Below are 17110 nucleotides of genomic sequence, written 5' to 3'. Positions count from 1 at the left end.
GCGTTTTGCCTTGCTCTAAGTGTGCTCTTATGCTTCACCTTTTATCCCTTTGGGGAAGGGAAAGGGCTGTCGGGTGGTGTAATTGTCAATTGCCTGACTCTGCCTGATCCTTCTGTTGGGACACGTCAGGTAAACGGCCCTGGTGTTAGTCTGTTGTCTTTCTTGGTGTAAGAAAGTGTTTGTGTTGGAAAGGGGATTGGGCGGTAGAGCTTCTGAATCTCCTACGGGGTACGATGGGGAAAAATTGTTATAAGAAAGGGGTTACCGCGTCTCACCCGTCAGTGTCCAGCTTCCACTCTTTGAGGACCCCCCCATCGAGGTGATCCTCCCGCACTAGTCCACCCCCAGGAACTGGATCCAATAGCGATGGCCGTGTCCTGGCCACCTGGATGACAGATCCCTGGGGACTAGCGGGGGAGACACATTCAGGATTCTCACATTGCCCATATTTTACCCTTTTGCAGTAGTCCTTTACTGTTTTTACTGTTTCTCACTTTTCCCGTTTTTGCAATTGTAACAATTCTCTTCAGCAAGAAGATCATCTTCTGAAATGCATTGAGCGTTTAAGTCTCCGGCAATAATGACTGGACCAGCAGCCTCCTCTTCCTGCCATGCTTCCATTGTCCTTTTTAGATTTTCCACCAATAGTTGTGCACATGTCCCATCCAGGGGATCATACAATATGATGGCCATGGTCTTACAATTCGAACAGGGGATATCAAGTAGTTTATTGTGATTTTGATCACAAATGTGATCGTTTACACGCATATTACATTAATAAAGTTAGTAAGTAAAAGAGAAAAAAGAAAACTATCACATACATTCATTGTTACAATTGTTACATTTTAAAATCACATCAATGTCATTAATGCAACATACCATAGCTAGTACCCAGTTATGCCTAACTAGTTTAACATTTGTTTTACAGTCTGAGAGGGCAGTCGGGCAATAATTGTTAGGATCAGTCAGATTGCCCTTCTTGAAGATAGGTGCAATTATGGACTCTTTCCATGTCATATGTGTAGAACATGTACCAAGAACATCATTAAAAAAATGTCAGTACCAAGGACCAGGCGTCCACATTAGACTTAAGAATACAATTCGTAAGTCAATTAGGTCCTGGGGCATTTGGATTGGATGATTTTATTATCAATCGCCTTAAGTCCTCCTGATCATAGTCAATTTAACAGGGGCCGCACTGAGTCCCACCCAGTTGATCTTATTAGCTCATTGCACATTTCTGCCCAATATTCCTGCTATTGACTTTCCACTACTGAGCCACTTTGTAATTCTATCTTCCTAGCTGTATCCGAGTTAATCTGGGCCAGAAATTCCTAGTGTTGCTCTCCAGGAGAGCTAACCTCATCCTTTCACCATCCTCCTCGATTAACTGACATTTCTGGTTCCACTGCCAGTTCTTATAGGCTCTTAAGAAGGCCTTCCTGTTTTTTACAGTAAGCTTCAGCATCCAGTGCATCCTGCAAGATCTTCCCTAAGGTTTTTCCTGCACTCACATATTAAGGCATTGTAGACATGTATATGAGGAATCTTTCTTTTCGTGGTGTTTTTCTCTGTTTCACTCTCCCAAATGAACTCAGTAAACAATTTACTGCTACGCTTCCTATGTATGTATTCACTCCCAGCACCCTTAATCAAGAGTTCTGACTTGCTTGTTAATTTGGCTCCATTGCAGGTAAACCTTCTGAGTTTGTCCCCGCCACCACTTATGACCAGCCCCTGTAACAGTTCCATGGGTTGAATTTTAACATCATTCAAGTGTGGCGGACACCATGTTATGATCGCTCAAATATGTGGCGATAATCTCAAATATGTTACACCATTTATACAATGAACGCGATAATATTAAGTAATCAATGTTGGACGTTTGAGTGCCCCTTTTCCATGTTGCCTTTTTTGCCAGATCCCCCTTCACAATCTTGTTGACTACCAGCAAGTCCCAGTCTTCCAACAGCTGGGTCCATTTCTCACACGCTACGCCAATAGTGTTGCTAGGTATTTCAAAGTCACCAATATAATCTGTGTTGATGTCACCTGCTAATATTACATGGCAGCCCTCATTAAGACACCTATCCTCCACACACCCCTCAATGTGCTTTATAAAGTCGGTAATCCCCACTACCCATTCATTCCAACATACATTCATGATCAGGAGCCTTTGGTATGATCCCTCCATTTTATAATTGGCCTTAATGACCAAAATCCCAGGGAAAATAATTTGAGATTATTTCTATGGAGTTAAATTTAGCACTTGGAAAAGCACACAACAAACCTCCACCCGGTCTACCCACACCAGGGTACCTGGCCAGTTGTTGAATTATTTCAGAGCCATCTATCCAGATAGAATTCAGCAACTATGTTTCTTGTAGTAAGAATAGGTCTCCCTTTGAGAATATTTTGTTTTCACTTTCATGTTTCATGAAGCTTTTATAACCTCTTGTATTCCAGACAACCACTCTCAGCGTCTCTCTTGTCAGAGATCCCATTCCCCTAACAGTTCCTTCACCAAATCACTTTTTAGCACTTCAAGTACATCAGCCCAGTTCCCCTGCAACTCTCTTATGGAGAGATTTCTCTGTTTTTCTTTTAATGACTGTACCTGTGAGGATTCTCCTCCTTTCAGATCATTCATGGCCTCTTTCTATTTCCGTTCACCCTTATGTTCACTTTATTTTATTATATCTTTGATTTCCTTCCTTTCTTGTTCTCTTTCTTCCAAGATTGTGTTCCCCACAAACATAGATTTTAAATGTTTCTCAACTAGGTCCGTCCTTTTTTCATACAGAAATCTCACAACTTTGATATCATCTGAAGTAATACTCTGTAGCAATTTTAGACTATTTCTTCTATTCATCATGATGTTTAAATTAATGTTGGGTCTTAGTTCCATATACAGCTTAAATATCTCAGAATCCTGCAGCTTTGACCCGTCCAACCTTTTTACCCCCGTGTTCAAATCGTGCCTTTTTATTCATTGTATCTTTTACTGCAGGCACAGATTCCTTCCTATTAAAAAAAACTCCATTCAACGCTCTGTCCCTCTCCTCTGTGGCCCCTCTTTCTAGCAGTATAGAGGGGCCATTCACTTCATGGTCTTTACGAACCACCCTCCCTTTCAAACTTCCCTCAGAGTCAAGCCCCAAGCTCGTCTTATAGTCGGAGGCTTTGCCGGGGGTTCCTTCGAGGTCTGTCGTTTCTCAGATTTCTTTTTTTTTTAAAGATGGCATTCCAGGTTCTAATCTCTTTTTCTCTTTCTATCCAACTCCTCCAGTCTGGCCTGTGATAGGGTGTTTGGGTCTGGTACGTCTAGTCCTTGATTCTTACCTTACGGGCCAGGCACGTCAAATCTATCTTCTATATTTCGATCACTATCCTTATTGGTAGGCCTTTTCTGATTTTCATCTGTACTATTCCTGGGTGTTGTTTGACATGACATATGGCAGGCAGTTGTTATTTTTGCTTTTTCTACTAGACCAGGGAGTGGGTTGGTATCCTTATCCCCTTTTCCAGTTAGGTCAATGTAGTCGTTACTCCCTAAATCCTTCTGTGTGATAAATCTACTGTAGTAAGGCACGTAGTTAATGTGTCAACCGGCTCTGACAATACTAGGTTGAACAGTTAACTTAAAGGGTTAAATCTGAAAACAGCCTGGAGAGGGGTGATTGACAGTATCATTAACCAATCAGAGACCCTGTGTCCAAAGTTGTGGTCCTTTCTTCTGATAACACCTGTTTTTCTCCCGTTTTGCTTTGGTTGCTAGGAAATCGAGGGAGAGGAACTGAGCGGCGGTTATGAGTGGGCATATTAGCCTTTATCTGAGCAAAGAGTTATGAAGTTATAAAGGGAAAAGAAACAAGTTGCGCCGTTGCACTTTCCAAAGTTATCCACTCTGTTTTAAAGCGATCGTTTTATCGCTGGCTGAGACGAAGCTGAACGTTGTCGGTTTCGTGTTTGTACGAGAGCCCACTTGGCCTGAGAGTGTCGATGAGAGGCGGTGTGTTTCAGGCCAGCGGATCTAACGAAGAAGGCCTACGCAGCTGCCGATGCATCGCGGACTTCAAGGTCTGTCAACGTCGGACAGAGGACAAGGAGGCGGAGAGCAGTCACTGCAGCTGAACGATGAAAACGGCTGATCCTGTGGAGAGGCGGCGCAGCTGAAATGTGAAATAGCTGGTCCTGCGGAGAAACGGAGACGCTGTACCGGATCGCAGTGTTCCAAGAAAACGAAAAGAGTACAAGGTATTGGAGAGTAAGAGTGTCGACGAAGAGAAAAGAAACAGTGAGTTAAACAGTAAAACAGATGAACATCCCGGCAGCTATAGAAATTGTTTGACAATGAAAGGGAAAGAGTGAGTGAGAGCGTTGGAAATGGTAATTATGCCTGAAATTACAGACTGTGTAAAGGAAGTTACCAAGTAGCTGCTAATAGTCTGAATAGGTGGACATTGAGAAGATGTCCCATTAAATCCAGAATTCCAATCAGAACAGGAAAATAAAGACTGTTTAAAGACTGAAGGAAAGTTAAACAAAGAGAGAAGAGTGATTATAAGATACGACAAATATATGGTGAAGACTGCGCATAGAAGAACAGACAAGAGGAAAGGAAGAGTATTTATATATAAAAGACTGAAAAGTGAGTTATAGACACATGAAAGAAAAGTGAACACTGAGAAAGACTTGCAGGGATTTACCTGAACCTTCTCCAAGAGTACTATACATTCAGAAGCCTGAAGAAACCTGATCCAACACTGTATCCTTTTATTTTTACCTAAGGAAAAGAATAGTTACAATAAATAAAAGTTGTTTCTGAAACAAAATAACACCTACTTTCTGTCTCAGAGTTTTACTATTTATCACCTGGGTGAGACTATTTCACAACCAGGGAGTGGGTTGGTATTCTTATCCCCTTTTCCAGTTAGATCAATGTAGTCGTGACTCCCTAAATCCTTCTGCGGGCCTTTGGTCTTTTTTGCATCTTACCCTCTTCTCAGTTTGTGCCTTCTCCCTCTTGCCTCACAGAATCGTGTTCCAGTATTCTACCTGTGCACATTGTGTCAGCCATAGCATTTCTCAGATTTTTCCGAAATCCAGGCAGAGCTTATTTTTTTCCAACCATTTTAGATTTCTTCTGGGACTTTTTTGATAGTTTCTTCCCCTGTCCCTCTCCTTCATTCTGTTTCTCCTGCTGATGTTCCTCATGTGTGTGTATATATATTATCTGCCCAATTTATTTGGTCTGAATCGTTTGTGTGTTTATCTGGAGTGATATTTTTTATTTATTTATTTATTTTTTGCTCACCATTCGTATGTTTCAACATTAGGGAAGACAGTATATCTATTTTTACATTTAATTCACAGAGGATGAGTGTAATTCACAGAGGATGAGTGTATGTGCTGTACTTAATCTTTAATATTTTTATATAGTTCAACTGTTGCGCTAAGAATTGTATTGCGCGCTTAAATAGATGGTGACGATGGCTTAATCTGGCCATTTGCCTCCCTTGGAGTATGACGCAGATGCGTTGTATTCACTTTATCGGTTGTGCTCACACTCGTACTGTTCGTCATTTCAGCCAGTAGCTGTGATGGAGAGCATGTTCCTAAATCAGAGACATCCTATAAAGACTCTGACTTTTTGATATCTTTGTTGAGAGGCATGGGCAACTCCATGTTCAGTCTGACTGGGCTCAATATCTGCCTCGCCTTTGCTATTTACTAGGTCCACAGTGCATATACCCGCCCCCTCAAAAATGCTAATGTTGGTAAGATCTCCAGGGAACTCCGGGATGGAAGATGTAGATTGTGCCATTCCTCAGAGATCTGTACTAGAGCTGATTTGTTTATAATACGCACTGGTTTTAGGATCCTTACCTACTGTAACATTCAATTGGGGCTTCAAATCGGGGCAGTATTCCTCTTCATTCCCCCTTCTATTGTGTAATCAACACATGCGCTAGTAGTAGCAATACAATGATCCTGTTTTTCCTGATGATCATTTAGCATTTTATCTGACATTCCTAAATTACAGCAGATTGAACTAAACAATTCCTCCTCGGTGATTCTTTTTGCGCAAGCTCGTTTGAGCTTTACCAACATATTCAAATGTGCGCAATTGATCTTCTGCTGCCTTACTCAGTCTACGGCTACTTGATGTTTTGGGGGCTGCTGGTGTTTTCTGCAGTAATTCCAGTACAGAGGGTGTCAGTTGTTTCCTCGTTATTAGTGGCATATTTTTGCAGTTAGTCTTCCAAAAACAGAATAAAGGTGGTCTTCCAAGTCAGTTTCTACAAATTTGGCCAATTTAACAGAACGTTGCTTAATTTCAAAATCTTACCACACACCTAAGCTGTCAGCAAAGTGAGTTCAAAGGTTCTCCCGGTCAACAGGCACTCACTCACTGCGCCGGGTATGCAGTTTACAATAGGCCGGTACAGTGAATAGTGTCAATCTTAAAACTACCACATAATCGCAATATATCTTCAACCAATTTGAGAGTAGCTCCCAGCTGTTAATCTTTAACAGCTATTGAGTATCCTTATCAACAATGAATAGCATCAGATGTTCTTAAAGCTTTTTGCGTCAACCAATCTGTAAAGAAATCCCAACTCTTAGTCCTTAACAGCTATCTGAGGTCTGTGATTGAAAGAATTTGCCCCGCAATTGGACGTGGACGCAATCGGACCTCAAATGCATGAGCCCGCATTCACTCAAATGTGGTCCCAGAGCATGCAAGCAATGTAGGTGCTTCAATGCCAATAGTCAGTAGTTGTTCAATGTTTCCCCACACTGAGTACAAAGGCGTGAGCCCGCAGTCACACGAGTGAGATTCCAGAGCTTGAAACAATTATACAGGTAATGTGCTGGCTTCAATACCAATTATCAGTAATTGTTCAATGTTTCCTTAAACCTAGTCCAAAGGCAATATGCCAGCAGTCACTCGATTTGAAGAATCAGTGAAGGTACAGTATCGCAGTTGGTTCCCTGCCAACGTTTTCGGTAGTATCACCAAATACAGGCTTTTTAACAGTATTTAACCCAATTTAGGTGGGGGACTTTTTTTAATCCCCTTGGACATTTATCAACTCTCGCAGTGCCCACCCCCAACTCTCCATCCCCGCCAACAAATTCTTCTACCTTGATAGGCTTCACCTCATCGGGGCCCTTGAACATGTATAGTTGCTGGCACTCACACTGGCTACCCTCAACCACCCCAACTTTTTTCTACCTTCTCACCACCCAGGGACTTGCCGCCCCATCTTATGCCGTTCTATTTTCACAGTGGCTATCCAGTATCCTTAAACCAGGAACATGACTCATCTAATTTTCTGAATGGTAAGACACCCCTCCCAACATTCCTAAATTGATTCCTCCCGTAACCCTACTATACCTAACTATTATTTATTTTCTTCCCCCCTCTTTCGCCCCTTGACTCCTGCCCATTACTAACTAGGACTTTTTAATTATGTCAATTTCTTATGTCATTTGCTTACCGGACATGTATATGCATGTCACATCATATCCATTATGTCACCAACTACACTCATGGGACATGTATGTAAATATGCAACCTAACTCTGTGCTCTGTAAAGCGCTTTGGATTAAGGCGCTATATAAATAACACATCATTATCATTAACTAATGTCCATGTTGCAACTCACTTAATCACTCACGGCACCTTGCCACCCACCACATCACCATTATGATAATGTCACCATGGCGCCATTAGACAGCCTTGATAAAGACCCGAGGGTTGAAACACGTGTCTGTATTTTGCTATGCCAGCATCAACTTTGGTGCTCAGTCAAAACTCGAGTAACCTCGTAAATAAAAACAACACTTCACACAATTACCACGTAGCACAGACTATATATTTCCTTCACTATGCTACACGCACTACCTTAATTGGTATGAACAATTGAAGACCAGCGCCAATACAAACAGGGTTTTCTACCCCTCTGCTTCATGCAAAAGCTTTTAATCCCCCTGCAACGGGGATCAAAAGAGTATCAGAATGTGCACAGCTATGCGTTATGTCATGGTATTAATTTCTTATGCTTTGCTATACACATCACCCCCCGTAGTGGTCTCAAAGCGCCACTCCTTGCCCGTGTAGAGGTGGATTGTGACTCCGCCCAGTTTGGCAGCCAGGCTGTGGCCTGGAGAGGCGGGCGCTGCTGTTTACCCAGGAGGAAAACGCTGCACGAGCAAGGCGGAGAGCAGTTCTTCAGGATGGGATGGACATCTAGTTCCCGCAAGGTCGATGACTACTGGTACGGAGACTGTCTCCAAATCTCAGAGGGCACATAGTACGTGAAGACGGATAATGTGGAACCTAAACCTAATTGTGAGGGCTGTATCGCACCCAAAAGTCGTGCATATTGCACTTAAATTATTCTTGTCAAGGAATTCTTGTTCGAACTAAATCGTGTAATTGGATTTTTGCTCCAAGGCAGAAGCCTCTCCTTGGTCGCCCTCCTTTACCTTTTAATTGCTTCACGGATAAGACTTGTGAATCCGTCAATGGCAGCCATTCCTCCAGTTATCCTGGTCTCCTGCAAAAATAATAGATCAGCCACTGCAATTAAAAGTTTACCCTCTCGATGAGTGACAAATGAATGGAAGCCTCTCGTGATCCGTGATGGCAGTTGAATTGAATGAGGCATGCTCATACGTCACTGTTGCCAACTCTGTTTTACATTTGTCGCACATTGTGTGCCACTGTTAAAATATTCATTTTGTTTTATTTCGGTGTTTTGAAATGTTTGAATACTCAGCTCCCTGGTGCGTGTAGATTTTGTGTGTACCATGTTTAGTTACGTTTGGCTCCCCTTGCAGTATGTGGAACTTCAGAAACTGGACCAGGTAAATAGGTCGGCTGCTTATGTTGTAATTCAAGGCCCAGATTTTCAATCGAATTTGCGTATGTGCAAATGCGTTCCACCACAACCCGTGAAACGAAGGTAGAAATAACCCAGTAACTGCTACTTCCCCATTCGGGCAAATCCACACACCTATGTCATGGGAGGTAATTATTCTTAGTTCTGGGACTAGATGAAGTAAACTCAATAGATTGATGTATAGGTTATTTATAATGCGCCTCTCAGGAGGATAGCTCAGGTGCAAAGCGCTCACCTTGGAAGCAAGACTACACAGAGCACCACAGGTTCGATCCCCGGGTCCGCGCTTAGAAACCTCTGGGTATTAAGCGCGTTATTAATAACCTATCATATCATATACACTAGTTATTTATTTATTATTTAATATTTATAAAGCGCACAGCAGCCCGGGAGCATCGTGGCGCTGTTACAGACAGCTGAGCTTAGTTGCAATATACATACAAATGTACATGTTATGATAAATTTTTACATGGTACAGATATGGTTTCTGGATTGAGGGGGCAGTGTTAGGTGAATAGGGTGGTTTTGAGAGATTTGCGGAATGCTGTCAGTGAGGTCTCTGCTCTGAGTGTGTTCGGGAATGAGTTCCAAAGTTTGGGGGCAATGTATGGGAAGCCAATACCTCCTGCTTTTGCCATGTGGATGTGAGGGAGGCGCAGTTTGTTGGTGTGGTTGGTTCTTTTGGGACGAGATGATGCGTCTCTAAAAATGGTTTCTGAGAGATATATTGGGGCTGAGAGGTTAAGGCATTTGTGTGTTCGTGTGAGTGTCTTGAATGTGATCCTTTCTCTAATGGGAAGCCAATGGGCGTCTCTTCTGGCCTGTGAGATGTGGTCTCTTTTAGGTTTTCTGAGGGCTGCTCTGAGAGCGTTATTTTGGACAGTTTGGAGGCGGTTGAGGATTTTGATGGAGGTACCTGCTAGGAGCGTGTCACAGTAATCTAGTCTGGCCCCTAACGTAGCTCTAGCTATGGATAGGCAGTTTTCGTTGGATAGGAAAGGTGAGACTGCGGATATGAGTTTGGTAGTGTGGGCAGATGCCGAAGCTATGGCGCTGACTTGTCTTGTCATGAATAGCGTGGAGTCTAGATAGATCCCTAATGTTTTGACTCAGGAGGAGACTGGGATGGAGGTGTTATCTATGGAAAAGTTGCAGTATTATTGGTTGAGTTTGGCCAGTGTTTCTTTTGGGCCCATGATGATGATGATTTCCGCTTTATCCCCGTTCAGGCACAGACCATTGGCTGCCATCCAGGCTTGGATGATGGAGGAAATCCTTGTTAGGGCTGCAGTGTCCTTGTCGTATGTGCCTGTGAGGGGTAGACGTACCTGTGTGTCATCGGCATAGTTTGTGTAAGTAAGCCTGAGGAGTGGTATTAGAGGGAGAGTGATCACATGGGAGGAGACGGCTATCAAGGGGAAGTGGTGACTCCGTTAGGAGAGAAACGGTATTCTAAGGATGAAAATCAAATCATTATTCATATTTAATGGCATGTTATCTATGTACAAGTCCCTCCCATATAACTACTCAAGGATCCTGTCATGGGAATTTATCTAGACCAATAGCTAAAAATGAAACCTTTGAGCTGTCCCAATTACACCTTAAATCCTCACTACAATGTAAAAACACAAATCCTTTCTACAACCTCTCCTGTTTCTGATAGTCCTCAGTACATAAAACAGTCTAAATTGACTAAAGGTAAAAGTGGACAAATTAATATCACATCTAATATGCACTTCATTAACCATAATGCAAATGGTACTCTGTTGACGAAGAAGGGCCTAGAGGTGATGAAGATTCAAAGTGATACTTGTCAAAAGGTGCAGTCTAGTTGTTATAGACATAGGCACCTGAGCAGATATTTAAATCCCAAAATGAGGAACAGGTGAGGCGTGAGCAGGGAGGAGATGAATACTGTGTAGTTGATGAGGCCGAAGGAATTGGTGGGGCCAAAGCAGCCATGGGAAGAACAATGCCAAGAGAACCTGTCATTAAGAGTGAAAGCCCAGCAGATTGCAGAGTATGCGCAGTGTGTCAAGACGAGGCCCAGCTGAAGCAGAGGCATGCTCTCAGTTCAGCATATGGCAAGTCGGTGAGAGAGAAAGGCAGCAGAAGATCCACAGAGCTGTCAAAGTTCACCGAAGGTATGTGGATGCGGATCGGGCACCGAAGACTCATCACGGTACCTGACCACAAGACCGAGCTGCAGAATACAAATGTTGAGTTGGCGAAGTGTCTATGTTGACCCCAGGGCACTCCGTAAACATGTGATTAAAGAATAATGATTTTGAATACAAACTGTTAAAAAAAGCACATACTAATTGTAAATATGAAACAATTAGAGAAGTAAAGCAGAAATAGCAAGCACGCAAGTTTCCTCACAGGAAGGAAAGGTTACAACCAGCATTGCCAAGAGGCTATGAGGAAAAGGCAATAAACCAACAAATGCATGAATCCCCTTTCAAGAGACTCATGGCGGGGAAAGCTTATACCTCACATTACCCACAGACAAGAGACTGTGAAACCATACCAAGTCGACAAGGGCACAACTCTCTGAGATATCAACTGGGGACAACCTGTAACCCAAACTGCCAATAGTCCAAAGGTTGTCAAGAAGCAGTTAAGAGACCCTTTGGAACCAATGTTGCCATCAGAACTTGCTGGAAGGCGAGTATACCAGGAAAGGGCTAATAGTAGTCCTCATAGGCGAGTGTACCAGAAAACAAGAAGATGGTTTAATGTAGTATATCTGTGGTAAAAAGGTGTGGTGGAAAGACCTTTGTTGAAGCAAAGAATTATTAAGACTTTTTGTTTGACACTGTGTTATCCTGTCAACAGTAGTTTTGTGTGACAAACTGTGCTATCCTGACAACAGTAGTTTATTTGAAGGTGTGCCAAGAAAAGGTGTTGTGCTATCCTGACAAAAGTGGTTCATTTGAAGAAAGTGAAATAAGTCAAAACTTGTGGAACATTTTGCAAATAATAATTTTGGATTTTGATGTTGTGTTTTGGAAGAAGGACATTTACCTGTGTTAAACGGATATTGTGGAAAATGTCACTGGTTTGGACTGTGAACAAACATTTGTGGCAAAGACATTATGTTGTGTCTCAAGAAGAAACACAGTGGTTGGAAGAGACATTTTGTGTTATCTGGAACAGAAATGTGCTAAACGGAACTGTGGGAAGGGTGTCCAACCCTGGTCACAAGGAGTACTTTCAAGATTCTTTTGGGCTTAAATTGCAAGATTGTTTTGTTGGACTAAAGTTAGCCATAATTTACTGTATGTATTACTGTGAAGGTCAGAGACGTTTTGGACATTAGGCCATTATTCTTTAGTTTTAGTTTGCTAGGCAGGGACCTTCTTATTAGGTTAGTTAAAGATAGGCGTTTACCCAACCCTTTTTCTTTTAATAAATGACAAATTTTATATTAAAGTTATCTCTGTGGATGCCTCGCATTTCTGACCCCTCATCTTCGTGGGAGTACTTGCATAAGAAAGCAAACCGTTGTGAAAAGCAAAGTACCAAAAGGCAAGATATTGAAATAATGAGAGACTGTGAATGTTACTAAAGTCCTGGCAGGAGAGTGTACCTGGCAAGAACATTGCTAGTTTTGGACTCGCACCATATATGAAAGAGAGTAACCCAAGTCCTGACAGGAGGGTATGTATACGAGGCAAGAAGATTGTGAGTCTGGGACTCGCAACCAATTTTGTGTGCACGGTTATATGCATGATAACCAGGGGTCCTGCTGAGAACGTGGAAAGCCAGGAGAAGAGGAACAAACTCTTGGTCTTGAGTATGTGCATCTGGTATCCAGGGGAAGGGAAGCAGTACCCTGGTATTGTCTGTGAGGTTTGAAACACCAAGAGTGACGAGACATCCTCTTGACTTTGTAAAATATTTATGCTCATGATTCCCAGAGGAAGAGAGGCAGGACCCTGGTGTAGGGTTTGGAAAAAGCAAGAGAAGGAGAACTACCTTTTAGGAACATTCCGGCAGAAGGGAAGAAGCCCTTGTCTCTACTACTGCTTGAAGAACCTTTTTGTTTTAAAACTGTGAAGTTTCCTTTCATCTTTTTGCTACACCTGGAGCAGTGGAGCAAACACTGGACGTTTCTCGGAGGAAGGGAATCATTCCTGTGCAGTTAGGAGTTCCAATTTTCCCTTTGTATGTTTGTTTAAGTGTAAGAGTTGGAAATGGGCGTTTTGGACTATTGTTTTGACAGACATTCTGATAGTTTCCTTATTTTGTTACGAGGCTGGGAAACCCCTCTTAGATTTAGGGAAAGGTAGGATTGAACTTTTTCTGTTTAATAAAAAGGCTATTAGCCATTAAAATGCCACCACTGTGTCCGCGTCCTGCTTATGACTCCTTACAGCTGTTAAATCATGGGTGGTGGATCAATTGCCACCAAGACAGAAGTTCTCTTTTTTTCTTACTAATACTATTCCCCCTCCTCTTCCTCCTGTCCTCCTATTTCTTTTCCCCACTGCTCCGTTATCTATTACTGCTTCTACTAGGAACTTGGGTCTATATCTGGACTCTGATCTCTCATTTGCTCATCACTTACTCTCACAGTCCTGTTGTTTTCTTACTTGTTTCTTACTTTCAATGCAGCTAAACTGTTGATTTCTTCTCGCCTATTCTATTGCTTGTGTAATCCATTTGGTCTTCCGGCTTTATCGGTTGGCTCCACTTAACTCACTTTTCAATTCTTCTATTCTTCTTCTGTCTTCTTTCTTCATGTGATTCTATCTCCTCACCATTAGCATCTCTTGGCTGGTTATCTCTTCACGCTCGATTGAAATTTTACTTTCTCTGGTTTTTAAATTGCTTCATAATTTGGCTTTATCTTTCCTCTTTGGTCTCCTTTTATGTTCCTTCTTGATCATTGTGATATCAGTCTCTTTACTTACTAGTTGTTCACCATTCTCCATGCGCTCAATATTGCTTTCGTTTTTTTCCCTACTAACTCCTTTACACTGGAACACACGTCCTCTTTCTCCTCGCTCTTTATCCACCTATTCTCTGATCTGTAATGCCCATAATTGCCATCTTCTGCAGTAATTAAGGATATTTTAACGATTTTATTGTATTGTATTGTATCTAGTGTTTGATATGACATCTTCAGCGCTTGGTGTATAGCGCTTTATAAATAAAAAAACGATTACTGCAATCCTAAATGTACATTTGGCAATATTGGGTGGGAGCAACATTTCAATAGTGGATGCTCCCCTGCATGCAAGCAACAGCAAATCTGTATTTGCTTCCTCTGGTAAAGCCATGTACTAAGCATAAACCTATGATTGGTTTTGTTGGAGTCACTGGCAGATATAGCATTGCCCTGTCTTGGATTACAAACGAAAGTCTAGATGTAAGCTATCTTACATAAATGCATATTTCTAGCTCCTTTAATGAACTCCAAGTCTTTAATGGATTTGGATTTAGTACAGACTATCTCAGATTGTCCATCCTTGGCATGCTCCTCGCATAGACTGTAATCTTGGACCTTTGTGTTTCCTTTTCTCTCAGGTGACTGGTTATGGGTATCCTCTTTCTACCATCCCACTCAAAGCATCTTCTGCAATGGAATCCCCCGCTGCTAGCAAGATCCAGGGGAACCGCCACTCGGCTGACCAGCATGCATGTCGGATTCTGGCACAGATCAACCGGATGAGGGGCCAGGCGGACCTGTGTGATGTGCGGCTGGTGGTGGGGGAGAAGCAGTTTGTAGTACACAGGCTGGTGATGGCTGCCAGCAGCCCATACTTTTCTGCCTTACTCTCAGGAGGCTTGAGCGAGTCTTCTAAAGATGTGGTGCATATCTTGGGTGTGGAATCTGACACTTTCCAGCTTCTCCTAGATTTCATTTACACAGGTAATACAGGGGAGGATATGCACTGGGGGCTCCTTGTTATAACGAGATGCTATACAATTATTCATGGAGGGATGCAAGGGGTGGGTTCCTTCCCTTTATGAAACAGCCTTTTCATGTAGTAGAAGTTGTTCCCAGTAGGCAGCCAACTGCACTGTACACAGGGGTAAAAGAAGGTGGTTTTTGACCATACTGACAGAGTGATGCAACTCTTTACAGTGAAATGCTTCTGAAATCCGATTCTACAGAAAGGGGGCCTGTCTTTACTTTGAGTGGTGTTAAATGTTTTGATGTATTCTAACCCATTCTCTGCTCCTGCCATCCACAGGTACGGTTGCCATCAGTGCCGGTAATGTGCAGGAGCTGCTCACAGCTGCTGACATGATGCAACTCAGCGAGGTGGTCGACCTGTGCAGTGAATTCTTGAAAGGCCAGATTGATGCCTCGAACTGCATTGGGTTCTTCCAGTTCTCGGAGCAGATTGGATGTCGCGAGCTACTGGAGTTCACAGAGAATTACATCCATGGGCACTTCTTGCAGGTGCAAAGTGGGGAGGAGTTCTTGGCGCTCACCAAGGAGCAGCTGGTGTGGATCCTGAAGAGTGAGGAGCTGAGCATTGAGGATGAGTACCAAGTATTCACAGCCTCAATGTCCTGGATTCTGAAGGACCTGGGCCAACGTCGGCGGCACGTGGTGGAGGTGCTGGACCCGGTTCGCTTTCAACTGCTCCCACCTCAACAGCTTGTCAAGTACATTGAAGGTAGGAAAATGAGCTGGAAAAGGGGTATTGTGTACCCTAGTATTGGGAACCATTTTTACTTTTTTCACCTTATACCCACATTCTATTTGGAGGAAGGTCAGAATGTTAAGTGATATGTATCTAATCATAAATAGGTGGACATCTGACAGTTACAACTAAAACATTTACAAACGCAGAACACTAATGTTTTAATTCGTTGTCAGCCATATAGATTGGTAACATGGGTCCTGTTAGTCAATCTAGACAAAAGGTTCCTTGAATGGTGCCATTATGAAGTAACTTCCTTGAGTTAGGGATGTTGTTGTCCGCCCTTCCGCAATGCCTTCTCATGTTCTGTTTTAGTCTGGTTAACTTTGGCAGACATGCATTGCTAATATATGGTTTTTGTTGGGTTGTTCGACCTTTTAAGGCCTAAGTGGAGCAAGTTTTTTTAGTACTCAGGATCTTTTTTCCCATGTGTCCTTGTTAATGATGCTAAGGGAATGGAAAGGAGTTTTTTCTGACAGTGAGCAAACCTCAAGACTTAAGTTCTTTGGTGTTGCTTCATTTGTAGTGTTACAACGTCATACAACTGGGGTTAGTATGCTTTTTTTGCAGTAGCCAAATTTGTTCATAATGAGCAATTTACCGCCGGGAGGGAAAGGAGGTGAATTTTTCAAATATTCTAACAGAAATGACAGGGGGAACAGCAGGAGAAGCAATGAAGGGGAAAACTGTTTGCGGTAAGGAGGAACAATCATGCGGGACTGGTTACTGAGGGAGACATTGTTTTCAGTTCAGGCATTGAAACCATTATAATGATCTGTGCAAGCCTATATTCCTGTCACTGCATTAAGAGGAATCTGCAGGCGTTACACATGCAGGTTGGTGATGATTTTATTAAGGGCTTATTTGGTTTAGTGGTGGGAACATTGTGAGGACTTGGGTATGCAGAGGTTCTGCAGACCAGGGTTGATGTGCATTGGTAGTGCTCTCTGAGTTCCAGTCAAGACTTCTCTGGTGGAGCTGCAGGTCACCATGAGCAGCATTACCAGAGTGCACTGTGGGTTCGAGCACTGGGAGATGTACGAGGTACAGGTCAGAGAGCGGGGCATTGACAGAGCACTCTGTTCTAGGAGGATCAGCTGGTCCTGCAGTTCAGGACTAATATGCACTAGCAAAGCACTCCGAGTTCAGTACTAAAGGAGGTGCAGGTCTAAGTGAGGCACATTCACTGATTACTAGAATAGCAGCACCTATTTTCCATATTTTGGGGGCATTCCTGAAAAAGGTTGCTTTTAGGGTTTAACACCTTTTACAGGCGTTTTTCTAGGAGCAAAGTAAATCAATTCCTAGGCATCCACATGGCACTTGGAATTCTCACGTCTGTGTGGGATGCAATCAAAATTCAGTTAGGAGGCCTCTTGTGTGGACTGTACTGTACTGTTTTTGCAATCTATGCGTTCATGCAGCTCACCCTAGTACAAAACAAATTGCCTGCACCAAGGTCTCAGGAAGAAATGGCTTAGTAGTGACCACTCCAGACGAGGATTGCAGAAAGCCAGGATCGGCAGCACT

The 17110-nt window shown here is 42.8% G+C and overlaps 1 protein-coding gene across 1 annotated transcript in view; it reads left to right on the top strand.

The window, feature by feature from the left end:
• The window catches only part of IPP (intracisternal A particle-promoted polypeptide), a 365647-nt gene that overhangs the window by 28440 nt on the left and 320097 nt on the right, over nt 1-17110 (top strand). The window contains exons 2-3 of the mRNA XM_069642391.1: nt 14451-14796; nt 15122-15553. Coding sequence (XP_069498492.1) covers nt 14505-14796; nt 15122-15553 — 724 coding nt within the window. The 5' untranslated portion in view covers nt 14451-14504. The remainder of the gene's footprint in view (nt 1-14450; nt 14797-15121; nt 15554-17110) is intronic.

This window comes from Ambystoma mexicanum, chromosome 1q, assembly GCF_040938575.1.
Source record: "Ambystoma mexicanum isolate Mex_15411 chromosome 1q, UKY_AmexF1_1, whole genome shotgun sequence".
NCBI lineage: Eukaryota > Metazoa > Chordata > Amphibia > Caudata > Ambystomatidae > Ambystoma > Ambystoma mexicanum.
Note: the sequence above shows the minus strand (reverse complement) of the source record. Positions and strands in the feature narration are given on the sequence as shown.